This window comes from Pygocentrus nattereri, chromosome 7 (genome assembly GCF_015220715.1).
Source record: "Pygocentrus nattereri isolate fPygNat1 chromosome 7, fPygNat1.pri, whole genome shotgun sequence".
Lineage (NCBI taxonomy): Eukaryota > Metazoa > Chordata > Actinopteri > Characiformes > Serrasalmidae > Pygocentrus > Pygocentrus nattereri.
The window spans coordinates 23,487,937-23,505,069 of NC_051217.1; the positions used below are offsets into that span (position 1 = coordinate 23,487,937).

General features: G+C 43.5%; 1 protein-coding gene across 3 annotated transcripts in view; it reads left to right on the plus strand.

The window, feature by feature from the left end:
* The window catches only part of LOC108431165 (F-BAR and double SH3 domains protein 2), a 168,085-nt gene that overhangs the window by 6,318 nt on the left and 144,634 nt on the right, over nt 1–17,133 (plus strand). For all 3 annotated transcript variants that reach the window (XM_037540167.1, XM_017704151.2, XM_017704152.2), the window contains exon 2: nt 6,647–6,744. In XM_037540167.1, coding sequence (XP_037396064.1) covers nt 6,647–6,744 — 98 coding nt within the window. The remainder of the gene's footprint in view (nt 1–6,646; nt 6,745–17,133) is intronic.

Sequence of the window (17,133 nt, forward strand, 5' to 3'; positions counted from 1 at the left end):
AGATTGATAAATAGTCAGATAGAGGGACAGACAGATTGATAAATAGTCGGATGGAGGGACAGACAGATTGATAAATAGTCAGATAGAGGGACAGACAGATTGATAAATAGATCGAGAAATAGTCGGATAGAGGGACAGACAGATTGATAAATAGTCGGATGGATGGACAGACAGATTGATAAATAGTCGGATAGAGGGACAGACAGATTGATAAATAGTCGGATGGATGGACAGACAGATTGATAAATAGTCGGATAGAGGGACAGACAGATTGATAAATAGTCAGACATTGATAAATAGTCGGATATATTGATAAATGTTCAGAAAGAGGTGGATAGATAGTCAGATATACAGTAGAATCAGTGCAGTTGAATCTGTGTCTGTAGGTCGATGGTCAGGGTGCACTGATGCGTTTCTCCACCTGCAGATCTTTAGGACTCACTGTGCTTTTGTCTTCACTGCTCATTGAGCTGCTACACAGAAAGCAGCTTCAACAGGAACAGGAGGGGCAGGTGAAGCACAGAGAGGTGCAGTTCTTAGGTGTTGCTAAGCTCACATGATAGGAACACCCTGATGTACAGGTTTGATCAACTGTGCTCAGCACGGTATCACCTGATAATGAGGTTTAGATGTAATGGCCTTAATAAATAATGACATTTAAATGAACTGACCTGTATGTCTCTTACAGGGAGCTTCAGATTGTTTTGAAAGAGAACTTAAAATGAATAAATTCTAACTTTCTGTAAGTTGGCTTTTTGGTTGATGTTGGCTTTTTGGTTGGTTTGACAAGAAGAAACGAGAGCCATCTAAGCAGGCTTTGTTGGACATTGTGGTGAGGAGTATCCGCCCTCAAAGGGTGCATTAACTTTATTAATGCTAAATGAATTATCATCTGATACCATCATACATTTGGAAAATATCGTGATGTTGAATTTATCAGGACTGCCCAGTGATGTTGACTGAAATCTAGATACTTCCTTTTAGCGAAATGCATCTCTGCCTGTTTTACTAAGTATGTGGTGTTCTCAGTAGCAGTGTTGTAAATTTTATTTTTGCCAAACTATCATTTTAATTAAGTGGACTCAGTTCCCTGGGGATCCCCTGTTTCCTCAAAAAGAACCAGACTAATTCAGAAACTCTCACTTCTGCCTTTCAGATGCATCTGCACTCCTTCAGCTGAGCTCCTTCAGCCTGATCTGTAATAAGAACAGATTCACCGCCCAGCTGGTGTGGGATCGTCTTTTACATTGTACTGCTGGTTTAAAGTGATAGTTTGGCAAAGAAAATCTAATCATCCAAGACAGCTTTGGAGTCTGAAGTGTAAGACTGGACAGTATAACGATATTTATCATTATTGCGATACATTGTGCAAGATTATGTCACAATATGCGTATTGTGGATATAGCCAGTACTTGAAGAACACTGAACAAATGCATGCTATATTACAAAGAGTGCATAATGACTCCTGTTTAAGCGTATGCTGAGGCGCATAGTGCACTGAGGTCACCAACTTTCTGCAGAGTCAATCACTACAGACCTCCAAACTTCATGTGCCCTTCAGATCAGCTCAAGAACAGCGTAGAGAGCTTCATGGAATGGGTTTCCATGGCCGAGCAGCTGCATCCAAGCCTTACATCACCAAGCACAATGCAAAGCATGGAATGCAGTGCTGTAAAGCACCACCACTAGAGCAGTGGAGACATGTTCTCTGGAGTGACCAATCACGTTTCTCCATCTGGTGATCTGACGAATCCGGGTTTGGCGGTTGCCAGGAGACGGTACTTGTCTGACTGCATTGTGCCAAGTGTAAAGTTTGGTGGAGGGGGGATTATGGTGTGGGGTTGTTTTTCAGGAGTTGGGCTCGGCCCCTCAGTTCCAGTGAAAGGAACTCCTAATGCTTCAGCACCAAGAGATTTTGGAAAATTTCATGCTCCCAAATTTGTGGGAACAGTTTGGGGACGGCCCCTTCCTGTTCCAACATGACTGTGCACCAGCGCACAAAGCAGGTCCATAAAGACATGGATGTGAGTTTGGTGTGGAACTTGACTGGCCTGCACAGAGTCCTGACCTCAGCCCTATAGAACACCTTTGGCATGAATTAGAGAGGAGACTGCGAGCCAGGCCTTCTCATGCGACCTCAGTGTCTGACCTTACAAATGTGCTTCTGAAAGAATGGTCAAAATTCCCATAAACACACTCCTAACCCTTGTGGACATCATATTAAACCCTATGGATTAAGAATGGGATGTCACTCAAGTTCATATGCGTGTGAAGGCAGACGAGCGAATACTTTTGGCAGTATACTGTATGTGGAGTAAAAAACGAAAACAAATACTTTTTGTCTGTTACAGCTCAGAAAAACTAAATATAATGATACTTTGTGTAGGAAATGTCTTGAAGTGCTGTGATGCACTTTTGCCACATCACTCCTTAGTAATCACTTTTGCATATGTGGTTTCTGATACTGTGTCACACACTGTTATTTATAAACATGGACACACAATGTTATTGAGACGAAGGGACCTCAGCATACTTCTTGTGGAGATGATGGTCGCCGGGCTTTACGGAACAATATGATGTAATTGTGAAGAAAACAAAGAACCACAGATGTTGCGTAGGGGCTTCATTCGCTGTGTCATGCATATGGTAGCTCCACAGACGAGTTTTTAAACACTATGTACTCTCACTGTCCACTCTATTAGACACTCCTACCTTGTCAGACCACCTTGTAGATGTAAAGTCAGAGATGATCGCTCATCTGCTGCTGCACTGTTTGTGTTAGTCATCCTCTAGTCCTCCATCAGTTGTCACAGGACGCTACCCACAGGACGCTGTCGACTGGATATTTTTGGTTGGTGGACTATTCTCAGTCCAGCAGAGACACTGAGGTGTTTAAAAACTCCAGCAGCACTGCTGTGTCTGATCCACTCAGACCAGCACAACACACACTAACACACCACCACCATGCCAGTGTTACTGCAGTGCTGAGAATGATCCACCACCCAAATAGTACCTGCTCTGTGAGGCTCCATGGGGGTCCTGTCCACTGAAGAACAAGGTAAAAGGGGGTAACAAAGTATCAGAGAAACAGATGGACTACAGTCTGTAACTGTAGAACTACAAAGTGCAGCTATACAGTAAGTGGAGCTGATAAAATGGACAATGAACGTAGAAATAAGGAGGTGGTCATAATGTTATGCCTGATCTGTGTATATGATAACAGCTGTTGTTTTTAAGCTAGTAACACTTCATATATCACTTATATATCACTAATTGTGTTCAGTCTGTATCAGGGCCTGTAGATAAGGTTGGTATGTATGTGTGCTGCCTTGTGTTCTCTAGCCTATTCAGGTTCCTCCCTGCCTTTGAGGCTAAGACTGGAGGACAGAGACAGGATGGACTTTAATTACATTCTGATAAAGATGGAGTGGTCTCCTAGTTTTCATCTTCAAACAGAGTGAGCGGAGTATCAAGCGGCAGTTGGGTCAAACATGCCACCCATTTCAATGCTGTCCATTTGGCCTCGCCATTTTCTTATGGAGGGCATCCCCGACACCACCTTAACCATTTTAACCCCTTGGAACCACCGGTGGTTCCAGAACGCACTTCGTCATATTCTTCATAACTTTCATATTTCATAAGCTGCATTCAGAAGCTGGGTGTCATATGAGGCTGTAACTCTTCTTTCCAGTCAAGTAGATGGTGATGTCATTTTAAACCCTTATAATAAAAGAAGCTGAACTCCGTTTGTTTTTCTACTGAAAGTCGACACATTTTTCCCCAAATCTGGGCTATAAGCTATAAACAGTCTCTTCAGTGATCTGCTCTGTAAACATTACTTTTATAAAATAACACAAAGAGCGTCTGAGATTTTTGGCTTTCAGCAGTAAATATTAAGCATATAGTAATATCAAGACTCTGTAGACAGACTAACTAGCTGTGTGTCAAATTTTCTACAATTAAATCATGAAAAACTGAAATATTGATTGTTAGAGCAGAAACTCAGAGAAAATTGATATATGAGAAACTTCAGTTCAAAACCAAACCTGCAGTACGAAACCTGGGTGAGATCTTAGACTCTGAGCTGTTTTATCCTGTATGTAAACACAGTCACTAAAGCAGCTTTTTATCATTTGAGAAAATCACTAAAGTTCAGCCGTTTCTCTCTCAGAGCGACGCAGAGAAACTCGTTCATGCATTTGTTACGGCAGAGTTGATCACTGTAATGGTCTTCTTAATTGACTTTCTAAGAAAACTGTACATCCCTTACAGCTCGTACAAAATGCAGCAGCATCCTAACATCCTAACACAGCACAGAGAGATCAGATCAGTCAATTCACCTTTTATTGGACAGTCAAGCTCAGTGCTCACTTTTAAAAAGCGTCTAAGTAAGCATCTCTTTAACTCAGCATTTAATCAAAACTCTGTCTCGTGGTTTTTGTCTTTTAATATGAGCTGTTTCATTTTCCTCTGATTCTAAATAAACACAAATGATTTCTTGTATAACTGTTTTATCTCCTCTCTGTTAAGCACTTTGAGCTGCCAACAGAATAAAATTGTTATTATTATTATTATTATTATTATTGTTATACACAGCTTTTACAAATTTAATTATAATTATAATTTTCCTTATGATCTGGGCATGTAAATTCAGACAAAGACACCAAAATATACCCAGGATTCTAAGGGAGGGCTGCTGTAAAAGCTCAAGTGGATGGAGTTAGATGAGCTCTCAGAGTAGCAAGAGATTGAGAGAAAACAACAATAGAACTTGCCCAGAAATCATCACCTCTTGGCACGTTTCCCTTTTCAAACCCAAAGATAGTCGAGGACAGAGCTGTTTTAAACAATCACACTAAAACTGCTTAACATGCAGAAATACATAACAATTTAATACCAATTTAATACCAATTTATACCACCTTAAATGGTGCCTAAGGTGCCAGAATGTAACTGTTGCCCCATTTAAGGTGGAACGGGAAAAATTTAAAGCTGGCGAATGAGAAGCGACTTCAGCCTCACGATAGTATTTGAGTTTCTTGTTGCAGGTTAAATGTATCAGGAAGTCCAATCATCTCCAAATTATCGATGTTCATCGTAAATCTCTCTCTTTGCTGTTTCGTAGCTACTAGCTGGGCGAGACTGTTGTCTGTGTTGCTATGGTGACCAGCAGTCTGCGTTGATCTTCAGGGTTAAAGGGTGAATCAGCAGTTCTACATTAACTCCAGGGTTTAAGACCATTTACTGTTAAACTGTGTTGACGATCAACAGAGCTTTATTTTACTGTAAAGGAGGATTATTTTATTATTATCTACAAATCTAATTCAGCTGTGGAGCCACAACAGGACAGTAAAAGAGCCACAGGCGTCTCCATAGCCACGTCATACTGACCCTTTTGCTATGCTGTTGACATACCACCTGTGACAGCGGCGCTTGAAGAGCCACTATTTGAGCACCGTTAGTTAATAAAGCATCCTGACAGAAATACAGCTGTGCTGTGCTGTGCAGTTCATGGTTGTAGGTTGTAGTAGCAACAGCAACAAAAACAAACTTTTATAGCTTCTCGGCTGTCCAATGTTGTTAACGGAAACAGGCTGAGGAGCCAAGCCAGCGAAGGAGAGATCTCTGGACAGTGAAAATATACAAGAAAAATTTTCAGCATCTCTGTATTTCAAGCTCTGCTCACATCAATCCGTCACATGTAGACAGTAGCCACATTTACATGCAGCCTGATACATGCATCCAGTCCGATTGAGGCCATTTGGAATACAATTTCTGTCCGACTGAATGAGGTGGGTAATCCTATAAATAATCCTTTAAATAGAAGAATAATATCCGCGTAAACGCCTGTATCTGATTACATTCCCTATCAGGAAGTTTAAGTCCGTTCTACATGTGCGTCGCATCATAGTGAGAGTTTATACCGTTCAACACAGTGGAGCAGAAACTGGTCTGCAGAGGAGACGAAGTTCATGCTCTGATCTTTAAAAGACGGCGGTGGGACGGACGTTCAGCTTATGTGTCTCAGAACACAACGTCTTCCTCTCGGCCTCCTTTAATAAGGACATGTGAAGGACGTTTTCCTGAGTCTGACATCATTTTAAAGCAATTAAAAACACAAGCACTGCTCACTGCTGCTCATCTCACTCTGACTGGACCTCACGTGATGCTTGTTGTCATGATAACGTCTACACTAATTGGTTCAGTGTTTTGAGTCTTGGCTCCTCTCAGTGTTTCTTCCTCCTGCTCTGAGGGAGTTTTTCTTTGCCACTGTCTCCACTGGCGACGCTCATGGGGGGCTCAGACCTGGATTTTTCTGTAAAGCTGCTTTGTGAAAAGTGTAAAAAGTGCTGTATAAATAAACTTGACTTGACTTGATTTGATAGAGCCACCGCTCAGACGGATGCGCCACTTGGGAGCCAGAAAAAAAAAGAAGCTGTTTTTAAAAACATCTGGAGACGTGTGCATGAGGCCTCAGGTGTTTAGTCTGGTTGGGCCATGAACAAGCGCTGAATAGACTTGAAAATGTCCATGATGTGTGTAGATGTGTGAGCTGTGAGAATGAAGACAGGATTAGGTGTAGTGATAATTAGTTAATGAATCCCTCTTCTTCTTCTTTTTCTTCTTCTTCTTCTTCCTCCTTGCAGGTAAAAGTGACGCAGGAGTTGAAGACCACTCACACGGAGCAGCTCACCCGACTGCACCTTAAACACCAGACCGAATGTGATTTACTGGAAGACATGAGGTAAGCTATTAAACCCACACTCACTTTCACAATCGCTCATAAAGTAAAGAGAGGAATGGAAGCGAGGGATGGGCCAAGGGGCCGCGGAGAGGGGGCGAGAGCGAGGAGGAGGAGGAGAAGTAAATTCCCGTTTTTTTGGAAGAACACCCAGATCACAGTACTGTGGATGTGACGAAGGCATTTCCTCTAAACTTCCTGCTCAGAGCCAAATGTTCCCACAGCTCACACACACACACACTCATGCGCGTGCAGCACTGATGTTTCTCCTCATCATTCTTTCTTTTCCTTTTTTCACCCTCATTCTTTCAGTGTTTGATTTCCCCCCCCCCCCTCTTCTTGTCATGTGACGGATCGAGGCCTGTTCCACCGAACAGAGAGGGGAATCTGGGGAAGAAGATTTTACAGACTTACATTTTCAGGGCTGGAACAGAACCACTGAACAGTGGCTCTACCCTGCAGAACCAGTAAAACACTCCTGACTTTGTAGTAGAACTAGAGAAAAACCCTTCTGACCTACAGAACTGACAAAACACTTCAGACTTCTCTCTTTTTTCTCTTTCTCTTTTTCTCACTCCAACTGTTTCCCTCGCTCTTTCTCTCTCTGTGACTTTCTCTTTCACCTATGCCCTCTGTTTCTGCTCTGTTTCTGTCTCTCTCTCTCTCTCTTTCTGTCTCTTGCTTGCTCACTCTCTCTCTCTCTCTCTCTCTCTCTCTCTCTCTCTCTCTCTCTCTCTCTCTCTCTCTCTCTCTCTCAATAGCTCTCTCTCGCTCTCTCTGTCTCTGTCTCTCCTTCTCTATCTTTCTCTCTCTCTATCTCTCTCTCTCTCTGTCTCTCTCTCTCTCTTTTGCTCTCTCTCGCTCTCTGCCTTTTTTCCTGGAATGCTTTACTCCATTTCTGACTGTAACGCTTGCTTAGATCTTGTACCTTTTTTTAAAGCACACAGACTGAAAAGATTTCACTTTCCACACAGCAGCTGCTTAACACAATAATCCACAAACTGAGCTTCGCTCATTAACCCCTAATTAATTCCTCATCCTCATTAGATTAGTACAGTTGAATGCAAGTGAGGGGATTCTGTCCATAAGTGCCAGGTCGCAAATCAAATCCTCTGAAATGGAAAACATTAAAGGGCCCATATTATGGAAAAACTCACTTTCCTTGAAAAAGTTTCAAAATGTTCATTTCCCAGTACAAACAGTCTGAACGGTTCTTGTGTGTGTGTGTGTTTGTGTGTGTTAGAGTGTGTATGTATTTGTGTGTGTGTGTGTGTGTATGTGTGTGTGTATATATATATATAATAATATATGTATATATATATGTAATAATATATGTATATATATATAATAATCAGTCCTAAAGAGCACAAAAACCAGCCAGTTTAATTGTAAGGGATAAAGAGAGGTACGTAGTCATGGAAATAAGATTATCGCTGTTTTTGGCACAAATGTTATAACTGGACTACGTCAGAAAAATACCAGGATATGGGCCCTTTAAGTCAGGCTATTCCTTATACCTGCTTATTCCATTCCACTTTAATGTCTGTTTCTTGTTCTATAATGTCAGCCTTCATAAGTAAAGACACGTCTCGAGCCGCCAGGTGACTAAAACATGTTCATTAGCGCGGTCATCAGTGTGATGTAAGGGGTGTTATTATTTCAGAAATGGTCTCGGCCGCTCTGGCAGCTGTTCGTGGTGAACGTGGCATCGTTACAGTGCAGCACAAAGCTAATGGGGCGCTTCGGTATCTCAGTGGCCCACAGCAGGGGACCTTCAGCAGGGTCGTTTTTACTGCTCTCATCCTTTAAACATCAGGGGAAAAAACGAGCACTAAAGTGGAGGAGGTGGGCTCATCCTGTGAGTCAGCTAAACCAGATACTTGTCTAATCTGCCATTCCCTTTTACTTCACTCCCCCACATGTCATCTCCTCTCATCTCCTCTCCTCTCATCTCCTCTTTATCTTCTCTCATCTCCTCTCATCTCATCTCCACTCCACTCATCTCTTCTCTGATCTCCTCTGATCTCATCTCAATTCCTCTCCTCTCATCTCCTCTCATCTCCTCTCATCTCCTCTCATCTCCTCCCATCTCCTCTCATCTCCTCTTTATCTTCTCTCATCTCCTCTCATCTCATCTCCACTCCACTCATCTCTTCTCTGATCTCCTCTCCTCTGATCTCATCTCCTCTCATCTCCTCTCATCTCCTCTCATCTCCTCTCATCTCCTCTCATCTCCTCTCCTCCCATCTCCTCTCATCTCATCTCCACTCATCTCTTCTCTGATCTCCTCTCCTCTGATCTCCTCTCCTCTCATCTCCTCTTTATCTTCTCTCATCTCTTCTCATCTCCACTCCACTCTTCTCCTCTCATCTCATCTCCTCTCATTTCATATCCTCTCATCTCCACTCCTCCCATCTCCTCTCCACTCATCTCCTCTCCGCTGATCTCCTCTCATCTCCTCTCATCTCCTCTCCTCTCATCTCCTCTCATTTCATATCCTCTCATCTCCTCTTCTATCCTCTCATCTCATCTTCTCTCATCTTCTCTCATCTCCTCTCATCTCATCTCCACTCATCTCTTCTCTGATCTCCTCTCCTCTCATCTCCTCTTTATCTTCTCTCATCTCCTCTCATCTCCACTCCACTCTTCTCCTCTCCTCTCATCTCATCTCCTCTCATTTCATATCCTCTCATCTCCACTCCTCCCATCTCCTCTCCTCTCATCTCCTCTCATGTCCACTCCACTCATCTCCTCTCCTCTGATCTCCTCTCTGCTGATCTCCTCTCATCTCATCTCCTCTCATTTCATATCCTCTCATCTCCTCTCATCTCCTCTTCTCTCCTCTCATCTCATCTTCTCTCATCTCCTCTCCTCTCATCTCCTCTCATCTAATCTCCACTCATCTCTTCTCTGATCTCCTCTCCTCTGATCTCCTCTCCTCTCATCTCCTCTTTATCTTCTCTCATCTCCTCTCATCTCCACTCCACTCTTCTCCTCTCATCTCATCTCCTCTCATTTCATATCCTCTCATCTCCACTCCTCCCATCTCCTCTCCTCTCATCTCCTCTCATGTCCACTCCACTCATCTCCGCTCTGCTGATCTCCTCTCATCTCCTCTCATCTCATCTTCTCTCATCTTCTCTCATCTCCTCTCCTCTCATCTCCTCTCATCTCTTCTTCACTCCTTTCCTCTCATCTCCTCTCCTCTCATGTCCTCTAATCTCCTCTCAACTCATCTCCTCTCCTCTTATCTCCTCTCATCTCATCTCCTCTCATCTCCTCTCATCTCCTCTCATCTCATCTCCTCTCATCTCATCTCCTCTCATCTCATCTCATCTCATCTCATCTCATCTCATTTGGTCTCCTCTCCTCTCAGCTCTTCTGATACCGACACCCTCAGCACTGTGCTGAGCTGAGAGTTAGCGTCCGAGGGCCTTCAGCTTCTGTTGCTGTGGCGCCTTTTAAAGTGTTTTTTGTGTTGACAAAACATTTAACGTACACTGTTTTTCTCTCTTAGCAAACGTAGTCAAACAGCCAGGACTCCAGATAGCGAGAGGATAGAGGGGCTGCTGTCAGCCCACTAATGGCAAAGCTCTCTGCTCAGCACTGCCAGGCCCACTGGTGGTGAAGCAGACAAAATGACACTTTTCCGTGTTCGCTCAGTCCAGTTTACTGCATTTCTTTCTTTTGTTAGCCTTTGTGAATAAGTTTACTAAATCATTTTAATAGCAAAATCATAAATACAGTGGATTGTGCTGCTGTAACCAATCATATATCAAATAGCACAGTGTCAGCAACAACATTGTCAACAAAATCATGTTATATTAGGCCTGAGTCTCCAAGGGTTCTTTAGTAAAGAAAACGGTTCTGTATAGATCCATGGACACTCAGAGTACCCTCTGCATGATTTAAAGTTTCATGAAATTGTTCTTCAGATTAATGGAGAATGTGACTGATGGTTATAGATAGTACCTCTATACTAAAGATTATAAATAGAACCCAAAATGGTTCTTGTATTGATACAAGCTTGACATTGACAAGGTTGAGTCCTTTTGGTGCTAAATAGAACCCTTTTTGAAAAGGTTCTACATAAAACCGTCTGTCACGTTCTTCGTTGATCTGAAGAAGCCTTTCATGGTGCAAAGAACCCTTTAAACATGCAAAGGGGACTTTGAGTGTTCATGGCTCTATACAGAACCATTTTCTTTACTGAAGAGCCCTTGAAGCACCATCAGGATTCATTCAAACTTAGAGGCTCTTCTCTCTCTTTCTCTCTCTCTCTCTCTCTCTTTTTCTCTCTCTCTTTCTCTCTCTCTCTTTCTGTCTTCTCTGTCTCTTTCTGTTATTTCTCTCTTCCCTCTCTTTTTCTCTCTTTCTCTCCCCCTCTTCCTTTCTTTCTCTCTCTGTTCTCTCTTTTGGTTCTTTCTCTCCCCTTTCTGTCTCCCTTTCTTTTTCTCTTTCTTGGCTCTCTCTCTCTTCTCTCTCTCTCCTCTCTCTCTCTCTCTCTCTCTCTCTCTCTCTCTCTCTCTCTCCTCTCTCTTTCTGTCTTCTCTGTCTCTTTCTGTTATTTCTCTCTTCCCTCTCTCTTTCTCTCCCCCTCTTTCTTTCTCTCTCTGATCTCTCTTTTGGTTCTTCCTTTGTCTCTCTCTCCTTTTCTTTTTCTGTTTCTTGGCTCTCTCTCTTCTCTCTTTCTTCCCTCTCTTTCTCTCACTCTCTCTCCCCTCTTTCTCTCTCTCTCTCTCTCTCTCGCTCTCTCTCTCTCTCTCTCTCTCTCTCTCTCTCTCTCTCTCTCTCTCTTTTTGTCTACACCCCCCCACCCCACACACAGACACACACACACACATTCGCGAGGTGGTCTCGTTGTATAAATTGATCTCTCGGTGGGCTGTGAGGGGCTGCAGTGATCTCGCCCCCCAGCACTGGCTCTGATGTCATTGCTGTGAGGCAGCATGTGGCTAACGCCGTTATTATTCCCACCTTATAACACTGACACACACGCACACACACACACACACACACACACACAAGCAGTGAGGCCGTTTACATCTCCCGTCAACATACATTTACTGGGATCAGATCATGCTCAGATTTCACTCGACCGCACGAAAATCCAGGCACAGACTCACCCGGGATGCGCCGTGAGCAGTTTAAGGTCGGATCACTCAGAACACATTCAGACAGATGGCTTTTGACCACATTCCACACAAGTGTTAATGGAATGTGTTTCTGTATCCGCATACAATCACTCTGGGTTGATGAAAGTGTCCATCTGGTCTTGGGTAGATGAGAAACCATCTTTACAGTATGTTACCAAGAGAAAAACAGGAGTGACAGACAGCTGTATGCAAATATTTAGGAGCCCCCAGTGAAATGACATGCGTAAATAATTGAAGACGTCCTCTACAGAGACACACTTCTGCGATTGGGAACGACAGCAACTCAGCCACGAAGTGGTTGGCCACGTAAAATGACAGCGTGGGGTCAGCGGATGCTGAGGTGCATAGTGCACAGAGGTCGCCGACTTTCTGCAGTCAATCACTACAGACCTCCAAACTTCATGTGGCCTTCAGATCAGCTCAAGAACAGCGTAGAGAGCTTCATGGAATGGGTTTCCATGGCCGAGCAGGTGCATCCAAGCCTCACGTCACAAAGCGCAATGCAAAGCGTGGAATGCAGTGGTGTAAAGTGAGGCCACTGGACTCTAGAGCAGTGGAGACGTGTTCTCAGGAGTGACCAATTACGCTTCTCTGTCTGGAAATCTGATGGACGAGTCTGGGTTTGGCGGTTGCCAGGAGAACGGTACTTGTCTGACTGCATTGTGCCAAGCGTAAAGTTTGGTATTATGGGGTGGGGTTGTTTTTCAGGAGTTGGGCTCGGCCCCTCAGTTCCAGTGAAAGGAACTCTTAATGCTTGAGCAGCAAGAGATGTTGGACAATTTCATGCTCCCAACTTTGTGGGAACAGTTTGGGGACGGCCCCTTCCTGTTCCAACATGACTGCACACCAGTGCACAAAGCAGGTCCATAAAGGCATGAATGAGTCAGTTTGGTGTGGAAGAACTTGACTGGCCTGTACAGAGTCCTGACCTCAACCTGATAGAAGACCTTTGGGATGAATTAGAGCGGAGACTGTGAGCCAGGCCTTCTCGTCCAACATCAGTGTCTGACCTCACAGATGTGTTTCTGGAAGAACGATCAAAAATTCCCATAAACACACTCCTAAGCCTTGTGGAAAGCCTTCCCAGAACAATTGAAGCTGGTATAGCTGCAAAGGGTGGGCCGACATCATATTAAACCCTATGGATTAAGAATGGGATGTCACTCAAGTTCATGTGCATGTGAAGCCAGACGAGCAAATACTTTTGGCAATGTACTGTATGTAAATTATCTTTTTTCTCATTGGCTGCCCTGTATTGTGCCTCATTCAGAAAACAGTCTGGGCTGAAACATTTTGTATAACTTCAGTATATATGAGTGGTGCTAAACTGCATCAGTTGTATTTTTTGTGACATCACAGAAACAGTGAATTTAAAACAGGATGTTTTTAGGGCTTTGTTTTCATGTTTGAAATGTATGGACTGGAGAGTGAATGGCATGTTTTGAAATTTTAACAAAGTTTAAATTCTACTTCAAACTCTTTCATAAAATTGAAGTTTCCATGATATGGGCTTTTTAAAGGAATAACAGCTGATCGGACATTTAGGCCAAAAGTTGACTAATTCTGATATGTAGCTGAGCAAAGTTTCCATTGCTAATGATAATAAGGCCCAATCCCATTTTGTATTTTTACCTCTACACCTTGTTTTTGAGTGGTGCTCCTTGGAACTGAGTTACAGGGCAGTGGTTGAGATCTTCCCTCTGAAATGGGAGCCTCAAATAAAAAGAGCATCACTTCATTAACAGCTACTAGCGCTGCTCTGTAGGCGACCCTGCCCGTCTGCAGTGACAGCAGAGGAGGGGAAAGTTCAGCTCCTCACTGCTGGGCTTTCGTTACATTTAGGGCATCATGCGCCTTCAAAGAAGGGGGCAATTATTTATCACCCACCCCTAATTCTTCAGTGATATGAAGCTGAATCAGATATTCACCAGCTTCTCATTTACATTTTTCTATTCCACCTTAAGTGTTGTGACAGTTACATTCTGACACTTCGGCACTGCTAAGGTGGAATGGGTAATTTAGCAGGCTAGCCACTGAAACATCAGCACTACTAGCAGTTTTTTGTGCTAGCTATGAAGAAAAGGACCATGATGCATTGAAATGATGTTAAACGTAGACAATATAGTGGTTATTGTCATTTGTTTCTTTGGTCATTTGTGAAGCAATCATTCTCTTTTTCTCTCTATTTGGAGTCTCTGGAAAACCCATGTAGCCCCAACATCTCGCCCTACCCCTCTATCTCAGCAAGAGTCAGGACACCCTACCCCTAGATGTGAACACGCAAAACGGAGGGCTGAGTAGTAGGGGCGAGAGGTGAAGTGGGACGGGGCCTAAAAGTTTGCCACTGCCAGTGTTGCATTTCTTTACCCTATTGTCTACATCCGCCACTTAACACAGTTTGAGTTTCTCACATTGCGCTCACATGTTGTCTCTGTGAGGGCAGACAGAGCAGAGATGATCTGGGAAAAGTGCACAGTGATGCAACTGAGCGATTTGGGTTATTCATAGTAACAGACATAACAGCCTGCGTCTGCTCTGTGAGCGTTTCCTGTTGTGTGTGTATACATCATTCGCTGCCATTTGCTGTGGTGTGGTGTCTTATCTGCTGTCGAGGACTGAGGTTCAGATGGACCGATACTGCCAGCAGGAAGAGGCGGAGGGGGGCGCAGGGTGTTGTGGGAAATAGTTTTGCGCTCCGGAGAGGCCTGTGTGCCTTCTCTGAGTTGAAAGAGAGTTTTGTTGTTCCAGAAAGTGGAGGATTGAGGAGATGGAGGGGGGAGAAAAACAAAGCGAAGCGGAGAAGAAGAAAGTGCTGTTTTGAAGGAGGCTCTTTGTGTTGTTTATGTCTGTCTGGGAATAATCAATTCCAGCAGGAACATTCCGGCAGCGTCTGTTTCACTTTACTGACTGTGTCTCTGTGTGCAGTTCTCTGGGTTTTTCTGTCTGATTCTCTGTTTGTTGGTGCTGGGTGCCACAAGGCTTAAGTGTCCACTTGACCTTTGTGTGTCTATAGGGTCAGTCGGGTCATTCAGCACTGACCTTTTTAGTTCTTGGTATAACCAATACATATGCTGCAGAACCAGATATAACCACTGCTGTACTGATGTTGACCACTGGCGTAAGGATCTAAAGAAAAAATATATACAATTAATTATTTAAGCAGTAGAACTCAAGAGGGAGTGTTTTATTGTGGAATAACATCATGGCTGTGATTTGGTGGCTGTAGATCATCACAGCTGTGATGTTATTGGTGATAACACACTCCTCGAGTGTTCTGCTGCTTTAATACAACAGTTAAATAAATACAGTAAGAAATGAATAAACTGGGCCGTGAACGCAACGTTTGTTTTAATGTTCAGCTCCTTCCTCCAAATTATAGTTCCTTAACGAGCAGCTTGTTGCTATGTCCGAGTAACAAGCTCCGCCCACTCGCTGCACAGCCGGCAGTTCGTTCTCCAGCTCCTTGCGCTAAATTCCCAAACTGTTGTCAGCATTGAGCAGCTTTTCAGTCAGCAGCTGTGACAGAAGAGCAGCTAAACAACCTGGAATCAGACAGAAATGAACCCAATACCATTCGCCAAACGTGTGGTCTGATCTTCAGAGTCTGACCAAATCAGACTGAGCCATGAAAATGACCCAATATCAGGTTCAGCTCAGTTTGATCAGTTTTTTCCAGATCAGTATTAATGTTGTTTTGTTACAGCCCATTTAGTTTGGCGAATGGTATTGGGTTCTTTTCTGGCTGATTTCAGGTTGTTTAGCTTTTCTTCTGTCACAGCTGCCGACTGAAAAGCTGCTTAGTGGTGACGACAGTTTGGGAATTTCGTGTCGTCTCATCTTCAGAATCGGACCAAATCGGCTGTCGGTCAAAAGTGATCTTAAAAGTATCCGTTTTCTGTTTGTGGCAAAGTAAGAAGTAAAAACGTTCACATGACTCGAGCGTCTCCTACAGCTGTCAAAGTTGTTGCTTAGCAACGGCATCTCAGCCGAGTGATAGTGTTTGTGAAAAACCCATGATGTTATGGTGAAATAACTGCACAGTTAGAAGCTTCTCAACCAATCAGCTTGCATGGCCGGAACTAACTGTTGTATAAACCCGATAGACCGAGTCTCGCATTATGATTGGCTGAGAGATATTCTGCTGGTGCTGATATTTCCCAGTAATAGCACTCTGAACAAAGTATCACCCTGCCTTATCTGCCTGTAATGTACCAACAGCCAGTCATTAAAATAGTAAAAGCCACACACATCATCACGCTAATGTTCCCCCATAAATATTGGAGTTAAACCAGCTGCTTTTAGTCAAGACACAGTTAACTACAAGCCCAATTTCAAAAACTGTTGGGGAGCTGGAGCCTGCGCCAGCTGTCATTGGGCGGAAGGCAGGAAATACCCTGGACAGGTCACCAGTCCATTGCAAGCAAGCAAGCAAGCAAAGTTTATTTATATAGCGCTTTTTACAACAGGTGTTGGCACAAAGCAGCTTTACAGAAAAATCAGTATTACAGAAAGAAAGAAAAGAAAAATCCAGGTCCAAGCCCCCATGAGCGTCACCAGTGGCAACAGTGGCAAGGAAAAACTCCCTAAAAGAGGAAGAAATCTTGAGAGGAACCAAGACTCAGAAGGTCGACACCGGATAGCAAACATTGTTACTATGAAGAATTATAGAGTATTAAGAGAGAGAGTATTAAGTGGGGAAAAAAAGAAAGCAGTGGCTAATTTGATTAGCTTATGATAATGCAGCAGCAACAGCGGTGGTCAAGCCGATGGCTGGTGAGCAGTGGCACACGATCAGGGCAGAAGGGCTAACAGCATCAGATCAGCATCAACTTGGCAAAGAAAAGAAGAAAACACAGAGTCAGTTCTGTAAAGAGTGGCTGACCACAGATTACAGTATGACAGAGCAGCAGAAACTCCGGCAGGTCTAGATCTGACAGGGAAGACTAATTACCAAAGGCTTGACGATACAAGTAAGTTTTTAGCCTAGACTTAAAGACTGAGGCTGTGTCTGAGTCCCGAACATTAACAGGAAGATTATTCCAGAGCTGGTGGGCTTTGTATGAGAAAGCTCTGCGCCCTGATGTAGATTTATTAATTCTAGGTACGAGTAGTGAGCCAGCACCTTGTGATCTAAGTAGGTGTGATGTTTCATAGTAGGAAAGAAGTTCACTCAGGTACTGAGGTGCAAGTCCGTTAGTGCTTTATAGGTCAATAATAGAATTTTATAATCAATGCG